The sequence below is a fragment of the Thermobia domestica genome, chromosome 8 (assembly GCF_964235325.1).
Source record: "Thermobia domestica chromosome 8, izTheDome1.hap1.1, whole genome shotgun sequence".
Classification (NCBI taxonomy): domain Eukaryota; kingdom Metazoa; phylum Arthropoda; class Insecta; order Zygentoma; family Lepismatidae; genus Thermobia; species Thermobia domestica.
The window spans coordinates 259,856,444-259,873,530 of NC_137461.1; the positions used below are offsets into that span (position 1 = coordinate 259,856,444).

At 36.7% G+C, this 17,087-nt stretch overlaps 1 protein-coding gene across 1 annotated transcript in view; it reads right to left on the bottom strand.

Annotated features, from left to right (window-relative positions):
• Positions 1 to 12,265: 12,265 nt before the first annotated feature.
• rho-7 (rhomboid family intramembrane serine protease rho-7) overlaps positions 12,266 to 17,087 on the bottom strand; it is a 55,321-nt gene continuing 50,499 nt past the window's right edge. The window contains exon 9 of the mRNA XM_081769673.1: positions 12,266 to 13,060. Coding sequence (XP_081625799.1) covers positions 12,970 to 13,060 — 91 coding nt within the window. The 3' untranslated portion in view covers positions 12,266 to 12,969. The remainder of the gene's footprint in view (positions 13,061 to 17,087) is intronic.

Here is a 17,087-nt window from a genome sequence, read left to right on the forward strand (position 1 = left end):
GCGCGGCACTTTTGGATTGCGTATGTGTGACTTCCCTTATGCTGATAAATACCACCATCCACAGTCTCTCGAATTCGAAATAGGGTCTCTTGAAATTTGACTTTTTCGAGATTTTGGACAGTCCTAGCTCTGAAACTATGCACTTTTCGCCATAGGTCCATATGCACTTTTTCTCTTATTTTGATGTGAGGAATCACCTCTTAAAGTTTGTGGGTACAGTTTATTAACACCCTATATATATATAGTCCTTGATAACACTAGATTCAAAATTTCATCCCCAAGCGGTGTTGAACACCTGAGCTATTTTTGGGTTTCTAGCCCATTGGCTTATACGGGGAACTATTTCTGTTTTCTTTGAAATGGACTAGAATTGGAATGATGTGATTTTACTAATTTCCTTTTCAACTCTAATTCATTGTCCCTTGTTTTTAAAAAATAATTCACATTACATGGAAGGTTGAAGTTACAGCGGTGCAAGTTACATTTTCTTTGATTTCCATACCTTAACGCAAAAGGTACTGTAATAAATTCGTAAACAAAACAAGTGTTTCCATTATCACTAGAACTTCCACTGCCATCTTTTGGTACTTGAGTGAAGCTCTGTCTTAGGTTTTATGGTAATAGATAGACTTATCTAAATCTGAGGGTCCCATTCCATATCGGTCTTCGCAAAATTCTGTGTACAGCAACGTAAAGAAAAAATGCAACAAAAAAGTCATAAATGCTATAGCGATTATTGTAAACTAAATTACAACTTTTGAGTCAATGTTTACGTTACGCTCTGTAGTGTTTGCGAAGACTGGTACGGAATGACGCCCTGTCTTTCTTTCTTTCTTTCTTTTTTTTTTATTAAATAATGTATTTTCTATAACAATAATTTTCGTTTGTCCATATACAGAGTGGCCCAAAAGTAGGTATACAGACCAGCATCGAACAAGTATGATATTTTGATTTATTAAGGTAATGAATTTATTTGCTTTTGTTTGTTCTGAGCTTAAGGTAGGCCTATAAGTGAAAATAAATTAAGAACAGATAGGGAAGAAACTAACAATAAGTCAATATGGATAACAATAAGTAAATGATATAAAATGTCATGACCTATCAGTACGGGACTGTATACCTACTTTCGGGCCACTCTGTATACTAGCTGTTGCACCTAAACCTACGGTCTGCTATACACTATGGACAGTGGTGTAATGATAACTATGCCTATCCTGAAATATTACAGCAGACAAAAATCCAAGTTAATGTATTTTTATCGTTATTAGCTTATTCGTATTATCTGTGGGAGTAATCAATTTAATAGATAAATTATTAATTGTTTCTATAATCTAAAAGACAGAGATTCAATGACCATGTATTTTTATTTCCAGCTCTACTCTAAGAAGAAAGTGAAAATCTATTTTTTTTTCTTTTAAGATAACACCATTTAATAAATATTTAATATCTGGTGTAATTTGTCGGTTTTCGAACGATGGAAATTGCCATGAATTACGAATTTTTTCAATGTGATGCTGATAGACATTACTTGAAGGAAGACAGGGAAACACGTACCGAAATTCAAAGTGTTGGATATTTCTACTGCTATCAATGGTTATTTGGTACATATTGAGTCTTCTTCATATCAGAGGCACAATGTAATAATTTTGTAAATTAGGAAATTTGGTAAAAACAAAATTAAGGGACTGTCTAATCATAAAATCAATGTATAGATCTCTGTAGATGGAAAGACTGCTGTTAACAACCTAGCACCATTCTTTCACTGTCACAAATTATTTCCTAAAGTCATTTGCGTACGCAAGGGCTTCGAGATGTAAACCCCCTTGATCAAGATATTACAGGAAAATAAACATTTATTACATTAAGATATACAGGATGTTTCTAAATAACACCAACGTTCGGGAGGTGATTCCTAACATCAAGACAAGAAAAAAAGGGAAAAGATCAACTTACGTTAGGTGTAGAAATGCTTGCTTTCGGCACTACAACAGGCCGAAAATCTATCGAAAAAATACAAAAACAGCCATAACTTGAGAACAAAATGTCGGATTATATTCGGGTGAAAAAGAATGTTCATTATTTTTAGTCATAAATTTTATTAATGTATAATCGGATGTGCTGCAAGTTGGTGCAATGAAGATCTCCAAAATAATGAGTGACTGGAGAATTCCTGGGATATTTTACCAAAATTCAATGAGAAAAATAACAAAGTACAATATTTCTGTGAACAAAACGTATAGTACAATGTTTGAGTTATAGAAGAATACGTTAGAATGCAAAAGAAGAAAAGATACACGTTCGAGTGATCTACTCTGTTTTAGTACAGAATAAATTTTCAGAGGGAGAACTGTCAATCCGAACAGACACATCTTTTCATAGATGTTCATTTTACTCCGACCTCACTCACCCTCGCCCTCGCAGTGGCAGTTGGCCCCCCGCCCTCGTTCACCCTCGCTCTCACAGTGAAGTTAGCCCTCGCCCTCGTTCACCCTCACCCTCGTGCTGGAAACTTGTCCTCGCCCTCGCGCACCCTCGCCCTCGCAGTGAAAGTTGGCCCTCAACCTCGTTCACCTTCGCCTTCGCGATGGGAGTTGTCCACCACCTTCGCCTTCTCAGTGAAAGTTAGCTCTCGCCCTTGCGCACCCTCGCCTTCGCAGTGAAAATTGGCTCTCGCCCTCGTCCACCCTCGCCCTCGCCCTCGCGAGGATGGTTCTCCATCGCGCTCGGTCGCCCTGGCTCTCGTCCTGGAAACTTCTCCTCGACCTGGCAGTGGCAGTTCACCCTCGCCCTCATATCATTGAGGTCGGTTATTTGAGGGTGAGGAAGCCCTCGTGAGGATCAGATCCTCAATTTTCCAGCCTATTTGCTAAATTATTTCCTTAACATAAGTTCTAAACAAAGAAAACTAAACATACCATCGTATAACTTACTCCGGATCACCCAAAGTGGAACCAATCATTGACTACTCCACGCTTATTATTACCATTTATATGTGAGACGAGACGAGACGAGAAATAAGGTTTATCATGTCGTTTCATAAATTTTATAGGTCTCGTCTCGTCTCAATTCTCGGAAACTTCTTTATTATCTCGATTCTCGACGACTCACTGTTCGTCTTGTTCAGTAAATTTACGTACAAAATGTATTCCTTTCTCTAGAAGTTTTCAGAATCCTTCTGCGTCACGAGAGTTGTAAGAAGGGTGTATCTAACAACATTCAAACCATTGGAATATATTGTGTAATGGTTTAAGTATCTTTAAAGGCTCATAAATGCTCTTCATTCTTATCGTACAATTACTTTTATCAATTTATAGATTTTACATACGGATCATTTAGAACTAAAATAGTGCTTGAGACCTAAGACTTGGGTGAACTAGTGTTGCTCACGAGATTCGAAAAAAAAAAAAAAATCTCGTCTTGTCTCGTAGTGCAAATTATAAGAGTGATAACGGTGATGAGGTTTAAAAAGTGTTGTTTTCAACATATTCCGCCTTATGCAGAGTCGTTTCGATGTATGATTAGCATCATACTAAAACACTGACTACTGCAGGAGACTTAAGTTAGCCGAACTATTTAGTATGACACTAATCGCACTTCAAAACGACTCTGCATAAGGCCCATTGTTTCTTATAATTATTAACATATAAGGAGATATATATAAGATTTACGTAAAAAATTGAGTTAGTTATTTGCGCGAAATTAGTTTCGGTCGTTTACAATTCCAGCAATAACACTCTATGTAGATATATATTCTTTATGTGCAAAAATCATTGACCCAATTTTTAATGATACTTTTGTGTGTAGAAGTTAGTTTCTATTTTTACTAAGGTGATAAGGAAGATACCTCTACCAAATTCAAAGAAATCTCTGCGTCAGCACAGGACAAAGTGTCATTTGCCCCTTTCCCTAGCGACACCATATTGCGGCAAGCTTCAGATCATCGGAGAAACCCTTCACTGCCCCCTCCCCCAGGGGAGACCGTCGCGAATCCAGCCCAGGATTCCAGGCCTAGATTACCTATAAGCGTTATAACTACAGATAAAAACTTTTCTTTGGGTACCGTAAATTGAAGATTCATTCTGACGACTTTTCCAAGAAATGCGTACCGGTATTGTTGGGCGAGTAAGTAATATTGTCTATTGTCTAATAATAATAATAAAAAAGATAAGAAAATGTGTCCGACCGAACTTCATTACTACTGCAAAAGAACTAAGAAATTATCATATTTAATGTATTTTAGCAGAACAATATGTCTTCAAACACATAATTAAAAGTAGAGGCTGTTCCTGAGGGAAGTCATATAGTTAAACATTTAAAGCTTTCTTGCCTCAAGTAAGGGGAAAATAGGTAATCTAATGGATTTAGAAGGTGCAGGGCTCGATTGGGAACATTATTGCGGGACCCCAGGTTCCCAACTAACTTGCATATACTATATATTGCATATACTATATTACCTCAAGACACACACACATCTATATATATATATATATATATATGTGTGTGTGTGTGTGTGTGTGTGTGTGTGTGTGTCTTTGAGCATATAAAACTTGGTTTCGGGTGGGAGGAGAAAAAAAACACAAAGAAATCACACCAAGGCTATACCATCCGGGTGTTCATAGACGTATCATATCACTTAATATCTATTTTTACAACAGAAGTTGGAAACGTAAAGAAATAAACTTCAATCATATCAATCAACTTCAGAACATATTGCTTGTTTCCAGAAAGTTAATACAAACTATTCATTTAATAATTAAGCGCGACCCGAATTGAGCCCGAGAGCGAGCCCAGTTGAAAGAAATTAGCCTTAGCCCGAGTGAACGCGAGCCCAGTTGAGAGAAGTGAGGGCGAACCCAGTGCAAAATGGCCATCTATGAACAAAAGTCATTCCATCAAGTCTTTTTCCATCTGACTCTTTAAACATGACAGTGTAGACACTTTCCGCCTTATGCAGAGTCGTTTCGACGTATCATTAGCGTCATACTAAACTACTGACTGCTGCAGGAAACTTATGTTAGTCGAACTCTTTAGTATGGCACGAATCGCTCTTCAAAACGACTCTGCATAAGGCCCTTTTTATCTAAAAAGTCTCTAGCATAGGCAGGGCAACAATGAGGTACACTTGCTTCTAAAAGTAGTGCTATTTCTATCCGGAAATATTCATGAGAAACATGCAAATTTTATATTCATTTGCATTATTATTTTTAATAATTATGTAAGAGTACACAAGAGAAATTGTCTACTGCAATTAAATGAAAGGAAGAATATGACCAATCTATAATCTTGCTATGACATCAACTTTTCATCTAAGGGACATGGCAGATGTTATTTTAAATATTAGGCCTATACTAGCTGAACCTGCGCTCTCTACACAGCGCATCATTCGCATATGAGCATAAATCTCCTTATCATTCCTTACAACATCTGTACATGCCCCTTTACAGACACAAGTGAAAGACGTATTGATTAAAAGAAAGCCAAGGGGTATCATAAAGGGGAGACTTTTTTCGATTATTTTTTCTCAATGTCTCGCACCGTTTGCAAGATTTGAGCCTGCTTTCGGTTGGAGTTTCTAATTCATGTATGACCAGTGTTTTCGTTCTTCTTGCATGCAGTATGTAATAAGCAAATACATTACATACACAATTAATTATAATGTCAGTTATATATGGTGTTCATTGGGCAAAACACTCCCCCCCCCAAAAAAAAATTTAGACTGGAGAAATGGTTATCCTTCCTTTTCCATTATTTGGCCATGAAACAAACGCCTGAGACATATACAACCCCTATATACAACAGTGTGGTGTTGGAATGTATAATGCTTAGGATGTGACGCTTTAGTTTTTTTTTAATTTCAACACTTCCAATGTACCCATAAAAATGTAATAAAGAAATAGTGCCCATGTTTTTTAAATATTCAATTAGAACTGGACAATCTACATAAAATTTGCAATCGATCAGTGAAAACGTCATCTTTCTAGAGCCTGTAGTTTGCGAGATCTCATTGTCGAAAGGATTGGACAGAAACATATAAACGTAGTTTAAAAGAGCTCCAAAGATGGCAACACAATTCATTTGTATTTATTTCGGAGAAGGCTTATTAAAAGTAAAGGCATTTGAGCAATAATTCAAAAGGATAAACTTTGTGAAAAATATTTCTTTAAGTAATTTATTTAAAGTACACTCTTTTAAAAATATTTGTCTTTATTATAAACGTGAAATTACAAATAACCGTAAATCAAAGGTTTGAAAGCCAAGGTTATAGGTTAGAGTTCGGTCGCTCTTAATTGGTACTGTAGCATTTTAATAGATAGATTCCTCCAAAAAATGATCAAACACCAAATTCAAAATAGTTGTTGTTAAGGAAGCTTGTCCTCAGTGATGCCAATTGAAGGGAAATTTCCCTTGGCGCAGGGAAATTTTGAGTAAATTTTGGAGAAAAGGGAAAAAGGGAAATTGTTTGTAATCTCTCAATATTGCAGGGAAATTTGGACCTCTCTTCAATCATTTATAGATTTAATGTATTTACGTATCTGATTAATCTCATTAAAATGCAGTATAAATTCAACACCCTATTTGTTCCAAAACATAATCCATTGCACATATTTCACATAAATTCTCACAAGTTATCTTGCTTTGCATTCGTTAATATTTATCAACATTACACATCGATCAGCATATTCAGTTAAATTCGAAACATTACAACAATGCTTATTTAAAATCTTTTATCAAAATTAGTCTTCCCATTGTTGCATTACATGCAATGCAATAAGATGAAATCTTTCTCAATTAAATTATCACTCCAACTATTATAACAGTTTGGTTTTCCCAATCAGATGTTTTCCCAACCAGAAAATTGATTGTGAAAAGGATTAATCGATGTAAGAGAAGCACAATCTGTGTGTCGTGAATGTAAATATGTACAGGGCGAATACTGGGTCATTAGTGTATGTGTGTTTGTGTAAGTTTACACATTTTCTGGTGACTGTGCGCACAGAATTATAAATTCTTAAGAATTCCGCATCTCTAAACTTTGATTTAGTTTTTATTGTGCTTACGAACATTCCTCGTGTACAGCCAAAGACAGTAGCAACTAGAGTTTTCTTTGTAACTGTTCGTATTCGTTTCAGTAAATATGGGAGTTCTGTTCTTAAGTAAGTACATATCAAGTATATACTTAATATTTTCTTTGTACCTTAGGTTACATTAATATTAAAATCTATCAAGATATCTAGGATAAAAATTAAATTTACATAATATTTATTTTTTTATTATTTATTAAGGTCGTTGTCCTGACCGAGGTATTTATAGGATTTTTCCTCAGTCATACCAGGCAAATGCAGAGATTGCACCTTTAACATAGGTCCTAGCCTACACCTTTCCATATCCTTTCCCCTCCTCTATCGCTACGCCTTAGATACCTAAACAACAAATCAAGTTCAAATTCTGCGTAAGCTAAAAGGAAGGCTGTCAGGTATCTGCTTGTATGTGGTTATAAGATTGGGGTGGAAGCGAAAACGATTAAAAATACGTTTACTAAATACATTACTTGAACGGTTTGGATGAAGGGAAATTTTGTCCGGAAAAGGGAAATTCTGAAGTTTGTGAAGGGAAAACGGCTCTGAAGAAATTGGCATCACTGCTTGTCCTCCTCCCTCCCTCGCGTGCCCTCGTTCTTGCGAAGGAAATTGCTCGTCGCCCTAACGCACCCTCGTCTTCGGACACACTCGCGCTGGTCCTCGCCCTCGCTGTCGAAGCTCGTCCTCGCGCACCTTCGCCCTCGCGTCATTGTGGGCGAGGGAATTTGAGGGTGAGGGTGCCCTCGAGAGGGCCACCCTCGCAAGAGTAAACATCTCTGATCTTTTTAGTATAAGATTTATATTTTATGAAAAATATTGAAATATGGATCTTATGTGGCGTAGTGGCATACGCGTGGAGGTATCGGAGTGTAAACCTACCTTGAGCAAGATGAGAAAAATTTAATACATTACGATACATACGGTAAATCATGCTTCTCCTAAAACAAAATTAAATTGAATACTTAAACCCTGCCTTGACAAAGATCTATGTACGCAACTGGTGTAGGGATTTGCCACTTTTGTAAGTGTAACTGTTAATAATATCTGGTAATATATGAACAATCATCGCCTTTTCCCACTTTTTTCTCTTTTCCTTTTTTTTTTTTTTTTTTTTTTTAATTATAGAATCTATCCTTTCTATGTTTACATTCCTGACTAATGCGGTGTTGAACTGACTATTAAACGATAGTTTTCCATTTTCTATTGCATTTGTTTCTTGATCGTCATTTTGTCCTCTCACTCTTGATGTGATGTTAACCTGCCTTGTGTGTCGTAGCTGCTTATACCCTAATATGTTACAGCAACGCCCTGGTTATAATGGTTATAAGAACCCTTCAGTGAGTTTCTGTATCAATTTTTTTTCCGAATTTACTGTAAAATAAATACTTTCTATTGAATATTTTACAGATTAAGAAATAGTTATTGTGACCAAATCAAACGGTCAATACAACTTAATTCACTAAATAGGTCTTCTTGAATTCAACTTAAAGTGCCTGGTAAATGCTGTACAGTCACCAGCAAAAGAATTGTTGGAATCCTGACTGCAATGATTCAATTAGTTTGTGTCCGGCATTTTTGCTGGTGACAAACGCCTGGGCAGATGCAACCCAACCTACACGAAACGTTTTCTCCATACAAAAGCTTGATAGTACTGAAGTCTTATGCTGTACAGTGGATGATACACGAGACATTTCTCCATTCTAAGATGAATCTCTGTTGTTTGGAATGTGTAGTCCAATGAGCATCATATATAAATGACATTATAATTTATGTGTATAACAGGGGTAAAGTGCGGGAGAACACCGTTCCCTCACCTCCAAAAAATATATTTGGCGTCCCCCAGTTCCTAAAAAATTACAATGGGCAAAGATAGGTAGGGGGACGGTGTGACGTCATGCCGCTAACTACCGTCCCCCACCTTTTCAGATCCACTTTTGCCCCTGGTGTATAATGTGTATTATTTCACTACATACGAGTTAGAACATGATTGAAATAAACTGATAATAATAATTCTGGAACACCTGAAGGAAATGAGTTCGTAATTCTTTGTCTCATTTCATTGGCCTACTCCAATACCCTTTATCTTGCTTACCACACGGACAGTGAGCATGGATTGAAATTGAAGCACGTTAAAAAGCTCCGACCTGCCAGGATTCGCGCTCGGGTCTCCCAACAGGAAGTTCAATCCCGTAAACACTTACGTACCACTGTTAGTCGTTTGATGTACATAAACTGTCAGCTAGCTAAAACAATTTTTGCAAGACTAAATGAGATACTCAAGCCCGTATGAAGGAACGCTCCTTGGGTGTTACTTTTCATTGGCTTATTCAACTTAGAAACAGGTTATATAGACCTTCCCAAAGGAGAGGTTTCGCAGCCTACTACTTCTTCGAAAGAAGAAAAGATGCCAGATTTTTTTTTTTTTTAATTCCTTGAATTCTATCAAGATGAACAGGAATATTATTTAGGTTTGCAGGTAAAATATGGTTCGTCAACGTACGTCTTCTCCATGATAGTCTGTTGGTAGTTTTGTGTCCCGGTCAGATCCGTATTTAGGTAAGTGCTATTCGGTGCTCGAGCACAGGGCAGCAGAATTTAGGGGGCGGCAAAATTTTGATTTTTTTTAAAAAAGATTCACAATAAAGCAATATTTAAAACTAGAAACCCACAGTCCGGCGCAAGCGCGAGAAAATAGATTAATGCGTTTAATTCGCTCTAATTACAGTAATTACTAATTAGCTAGCTTATCTGATTATTTTTAAAAAGTCATCCTCTCCCACCTCCACCCCAAGGGGTGAGGATGAACTTGAGCTTAATAAAAACTGATACACACCAACTCAACCATCTCGAAAACTACGAATTCATTACTAATATCTGTCGTTTTCGATTACTTTTAAAATCTCACCCTCTCCCTGGGAGTGGAGTATGACCTTGAAGTTGAATTGGATTAAAACTGTCACTATCTCAGTGACCCCAAAAACTATGAATTCAACTCTAATAATGGTAGTTTTCGATTTTTTTTTTTAAATGCCACATGTTATTCTTATGAGAACTTTGCTTACGTATGACCTAGGAACCTGGAACAGGCCATTTGGATCATTTCTCTGAGAACTTTAAAACATATTAAAATTCCATATTTCTATCTATTATGGTTCTCGAGTTGAAAAGCGCTACAGACAGTTTATTGTATTACTAATATAGATACTATTAAACCACTACTGACGGTGAATGATGTAAACAGTTATTTTTCTTATGAGTCATCGGTGATACTGGTGCGGGGGGCGACAAATTATTTAGAACACAGGGGCGCACAATATGTAAATACGGGCCTGGTCCCGGTTTCCACTTTTTGTGAACAGAAATGAAGTAGTGTCATCCCTTGATTGGATACACGCCACCACATCACCGATGCTGGATGATGACCTCCCTGGATCTGTGGTCTTTTTGTCACGCTGTTTGATAAATTTTTCCTCAACGGTGAAAATCTTTTCATCTGTGAAAAGGATATTTTCATGTCCATTGTTTGCATGCCACTGGAGCACCCGTTTTGCTTTCTGAAGCCTGGTGGTTTGGCGATAGGGCCTCATATGGAGATAACCCCTGATGACTCACAACATTGTTCATGTCAAAATCTGTAGCCATAATGTTCTTTTCCGAAATGGATTCCGGCGTATGCGTTCTCGCACTGCTTTCACTACCCCTGGTGTCCATGCTAGCCTTGGACGTCTGGATCTTGGCCGATCATTGACAGAGCATCACGGAATCTTGCGATGGCACGATAAACAAATCGCAATATTAAGTTTAGTGGTTGCAGGAGGTTGAATATGCCCCTCGTTTTTTTTCAACACACTTGTGCAAGGCAATTACAGCAATCTTGTTCTCCTCGTCGCTCCATTCCATTTTTACACATTAAGATTTCTTTTCTAACTGGCTTGTGTTCACCTGCCAGAGGGCTCCTTACGTCATACACATAATCACGGCACCTGTATTTTCCTGTGTAGCGGTTCCGGGGACATTTTCCTTCTGTGCCGGAATTTATGGCAGAACTAGGTATTTTACCATTTCTGGGATTAAATAAAATCCTGAGGCTAATGTTCAAACCAAGAGGGACGAGAATGGGGAAGGTGAAAACTTGATAATGAGGAACTGCACAATTTATACCGCTTATCTAATATTGTTGGGATTATAAAGTATAGGCGGCTTAGGTGGTCAGGTCATATGACCAGAATGGAAGAAAGTAAGAACGCTTTTATAATTTTAACTGGAAAGTCACCAGAAGAAACCATTAGGAAGACCTAGGCGCAAATGGAAGGACAATATTAAGATGGATCTTGCAGCAATAGGAATACGAAACAGAAACTGGACCCAGGTTGTTACGGACAACGCAGAGCTTTTGCTAACGTAGCACTGAACTTCAAGGTTTCGTAGGCCATAGAGTGAGTTAGTTGTTCATTACTCAACAATTTTTATCCTGAAATTCCCTAAAATTTCAATGACGTACTTTGAGCCATCATTTTTCTTCAGGGCAGCAAATAAGAGGGACAAATCCCCAAAATAATGAGGGGAGATGTGAATCTGGAGAAGGACGTCAAAAATGTTTTTAAGTTTTCATTTAATGGCGATCTTTCAAAGTTTAAAATTCCCAACAGCGACAAAATAATAACTTTTCTAGAAATAAAATTAGATTTAAAAAAGTGGATTTAGCTAATTTTTAAACACCTTTGATAACAAGAATAAAGTTTGGTCTATTATAGGAAGTAGGAGCTGGAAACAGTTGGAAAACCATGAAATCTATGGCCGGCCATGTACACTCATGTCCAAAATTATTGTCGCATGTCTATAAATATGTTGTTGTAGGAATATAATTTGATAACGAATTCTCCCGGCATTTCTTATAATAATGTTAGTGTGTGTATAATCGGCAAAGACATGTATGTGGCAAATTTCATGTCAAAACTTCTTTGCCCATTTAGCAATATTTTGTTTTACTCATTCTAACTTTAGTATTTATAATGAAATTTATCACAAATATACATTTCCCGATTATATACATAGTATCAGTATTAAAAGTACCCTGCAAAATCATTAGCAAATTATATTCTTACAAGAAGACAGTTATAGATATGCGGCAATCATTTTGGACATGAGTGTACCTCATTTTGAGTTTAAAAAAATAACAGAAATCCTGAGCTTTGTTATAAAAATAATTTACTTAAAACAGTATCTATTTACAGAATGAATCAACTAGTAATATTTGTGCTGGCGTACAAAATATTCAAGTAGAAGAGAACAAACAACACAATAACAAAACTAACCACATATATTGTCCTTGCTAAAGTTATTTCCGAAAAAAAAATGTTTACAATACAGATTTTTAAAAGCCTACAATTCACAAGAAACGTAATTATGAAAATGTTTCAAATAATTTGCGCCACTTCCGCAGATGCCTTCAAATTTTTTTCACTCTGTTTTCTTAAATGACAGCAAAATATTCTACCAAATAATAACACAGGTAATTATATGTTTTTTACGTATAAACCAAAATAATGCTTATACAAAAAGCCGTTAATTAAATTAATTTCCGCTTGAATAATTCATTATATTTATTCGTCTCAAAACTCGTAATGTTTCCATCGCTTTATTCGTTTTAACAATGGAAAACATTATCTTATGTTTACTTATTGTGCTTTCATCACTTTACAAATCTGTGTGTTCCCGACTAGAAACAACCATTATGATAATTGTTGCGTCACCAGTTACCACTGTGATTCACCTCGTACTGCGAATACATTCATACAAACGCTTTCCTTTCTCCACTTCTTGTCAGCACATGATTATTAAATATATAAAATAATAATAATAATAAAATAAAAGAGTTCAACAGTCTTCACTATGATGGTGGGCCTCGCAATTTATGCCACGCATGCAACACAGGTTCACGGTTTTGCCAAATATACTTATTTCCCCAATAACACCATGCTCTGGAAAGAAAGAAATAAAAAAAGACTTTTGTTATATACAAATATTACTACCAAATGTTAAAACATCCTTAATCAAGATCTATAACGCAATATAAAGGTCTTCACTCTTGAACAAGAAGATAATTCAGAAGACTTCTTTACGAATACTTATTTTCACTCTTCAATTTTAAAACTACTTTATACAACAATCAGTAAGTAGTACAATATATATCGAGTGGTCTAAAAATGGCGCCCACGGACCACAGAGCACTATTCTACAAGTCAAACCAAAAAAATATATATATTTGTATACCTTTCGGGTCCTCGTCTGGAGACGCAAATTGTACTATGTGGCAACGTCGCAGATAAAGAATCATAGATTAGATCTATCAATCCATCAAATAATTACATCGATTCTTGCCAGATGACAGTTAAAGTCAATAGACGTTGACACTAGCACCACTTATAACCTTAAGAATCGATGTAACTATTCGATGGATTTGCAGAGCAATGCTAATGGCTCCAAGTTAATATGCGGTGTTGCCACATAGTGAAATTTTAATACCCCATAGCGGCTGAAGGAGGCCCAGGAGGGCATTCCACCATATAACATTTTCACTTTATTTTGACCTGTAGAATAGTGCTTTGTGGTCCGTGGGCGCCATTTTTAGATCATCAGATATACAGCACTACTGACTGTTACGTTAAAAAACTTTGCATGACACCTCATCTCGACTAATATGTACTAGAACGGAATTTGTGTTCCTGCAAAAGAAATGCATTAGATGATATAGAGGCACTTCCCGATCAGTATCGGGCATAACGTTAGATAATACACACAGAATATCTTATTTTTTTAACCCCTCGATTTTGCACCGAGGCTAAGAAAGACTGTAATGATGATGACCGAAATGGTTGCATAAAGAAAAAAAAAAGCGGAAGAAAACGGGAGAGACCCGAGAAAAATTACATACATGGTATTTGTCCATCATAAAACTCATTTCGCGCGAGTTGGAATCGAACCAACAACCCCACGCACCACAGATGTGCACTCTACCACGGAGCCACCGCTGAAAACTAGAAGAGCTCTGTTAAGTTCAGGTTAGTGATTTATTATGTTTGCACACCACAAAACCTTTTGATCAAGTTGCTATGTTTTGGCAGGTGAGACACTCGAAGCGTCACACGTAGAAGCGCAATTGTTTACCGTCAATGGGTATGATCCAGAACAGACAGTCCAGTCTGAGTATTGATAGTTTCATTGTAATCAGTACATTGCTAATACAGTGAGCTTTAATTTAACTCATTCTATGACCCATTTCCAATATATATCCAATATATCTTTTGACTTATATACCAAGGTTGTGAGGAAGTCCATAATACTAGCTGAGTTGACCGGAGCACGTGGTTGTGAATACCGAAAGATAAATGATAATCAAAATTTGTTGTACTCGTTGACGCAACAGTTAGATTAAACAAACGTTTTAAATACATAGGTATTATTGACGAAGTATTATCATAGTTGTAGATAGATACGGGAAAAGGAAATCAGTGAATATGAATGAATACAAATAAAATTGTAATTGATTAGAACCAGAAATCGACTGTTCTCTGATGCGCGCCTGTCTTACGAAGCAGGTAACTTTGTAACATATTTTTATCACTGAACAGGAGTGTGAAAAATCCTTCGATTCCATCACTCTTTTCTTTATTCTTTCTTAAATAGCTTCTGGTACACCTAGGAGTATCTCAAGATGACCATAATTATAAGTTCTTTGGTTCCTAAGTGCACCCTCACGCAAACATGAAACTGCAGGAATTCTTAAAGACATACCGACTGCTGTACTAAAACAAATAATCGGTGGATTCTTTGTATGGGTATACGTTAAAGGACTTACGTTCCTTTCTTGATTTCAGGTCTGCTCTAGTTATAAAGCTAGTCGGACGTAAGGGGAAGAACACCAACACGCAGTGACAGAGTTATGTTGATAGTTTTAAACAACAACACGTTATTTGCACGTATAACCTGATTAGTTCTTTGCCTCCCTAAAAAGTCTCTTAAATAGTGAAATAGACACACAAACATTTGACTCAAAGTTAAGAGCATAACTCGCGGGCATTTTTCATGATCAACACCTGAATGGCACAATCTTCTCTGCATCCGTTCTATCACAACATATTTCCATTACAGAACTTGTAATATAATTTTTTTCTGGAAAAAAAGACTGACAGAATGCGTAACTGTCCTTTACAACACTAATTTTAGTTGAAATTTTGGGTGATGTTTGAAGAAGTTTATTGTATACGATATCATGTCCTCACAATATTACTTCCCTGAAGGGTTTTAATTATTAACGTAAGTTTCATTTAAAACATCTAGACTTCATCATAAGTACGGCCGAGAAAAGAAACGTATTTTTACATTGTAGCGACGTGACGTTTCCAGTCAAATCTTGTACAAAGTCTTTACCAAAAGTGTCCAAACTTATGAGGTCAGCGCTCACGAGTTCGGAATTACGCTCACTCGACCTCAACCTCACGAAGTGAGCGTGAGGTCAGACTGGTGAGGTGAGCGTGAGATCGAAATGAGTTTGTGAGCGTGAGGTGGTAAAGTGAGGTTAGGTCAAAGTGGTCACCTCTGGTCTTTACTAGTACTTTTTGAGGAGGTCTGCAACCACACACAGTGACCATTACCATATCCACCATCTTTTATTTGTGTGTATGTGTATTGACCTGCCACGCGGTATTATTTTCAGGTAGTGAGATATCTACATACTTTTGTCAACTTAATTTACTTCATAAAATGTCCGGGAATCCCTTGCGCCGCCATTGCACAAGTCTGAAAACTGCAAATTTGGATAGAGCAGGTTAGGATCCTTTGACGATATCGTGCCACATTACGTCTACGATCAGTATTGTGTGCAATATTTAACTCTAAAGTTTGTTTTTCATACTTTCGGCAGCTTATAACACGTAAACGACGCGATTTTCGCCCTATGCTTATTAGAACATTTTTGTTTGTTTTGCTCTCAGGAATCACCCCTCTGCTTTTGTACAACGAATTTAGCGCCATGCTATACATATATATATAAATTTGACAAGAACTGCCATTTTACCCGAAATTTGGACTCGATTAGCGAAAACGACACATTTCAGAGATCTCACCATCAAAAGGAGTTGGCTACAAACATATATTCGTAGCATTTTAATATACAGACATATATTCAAATAAACAATGATAAATTATGCAGTGCACATCGGTTGCTATATATAATAAATATCGAATCTTATAAAAGGCAGATAACCCACTAATTATAAATGTGAAACTAACTACACATTATATAGCCTTCATTAACCAACCGAACCTAACAACATATTACCAAAACAATATTGATTTACAACAGGATTCAGCAGTATTTTCCATAGCACTATCCACCAACCTAAGTAAATCTACTTACCATTCCTTCACCAACCCAATGGTAGATACTTCAGTTAAGACAGTGGTTCAGCGCTCACTTGTAGTGCAAGGTATCCCTACTTCGATTCCAGGCCATGTGAGTTTGTGGTACACAATATCGTGTTCATGGATTATTTCGAGGTCCTTCTGTTTCCTTTCATATTATCAATTCTCCAATTCTTTGATGATCATCACTTTTACTAATTATTCATCTCCTGTAGCCTACAGGTCATAACCATAGGACGATAAATTAAAAACTTCATTTCTTTTTCCTTCTCTTTTTATAATGTAATATCTATTCGGCAGAGGCAATAATACTCCTGGATTTATCCCTTCACCAAATTTATTTTATAAAATATTACAAAACTTTCTTTGTATGTACAAAGAGAATATATCAGAGTTTTCCTTATCACAAGTAAGGTGAAGGACAGAAATGCTTTTGCACGGGAACCCGCAAAAGCCTCCTGAGCGTCTGTAATGACTTCAGGATACGGAGTTTTAGTGACTACCTTAGCTCATGACAGCATCCAGGGATTTGGGGAAAGTAATACTCTTTCGCCCAGGACGACCTCAGGAGCAGATGTAGGTTAA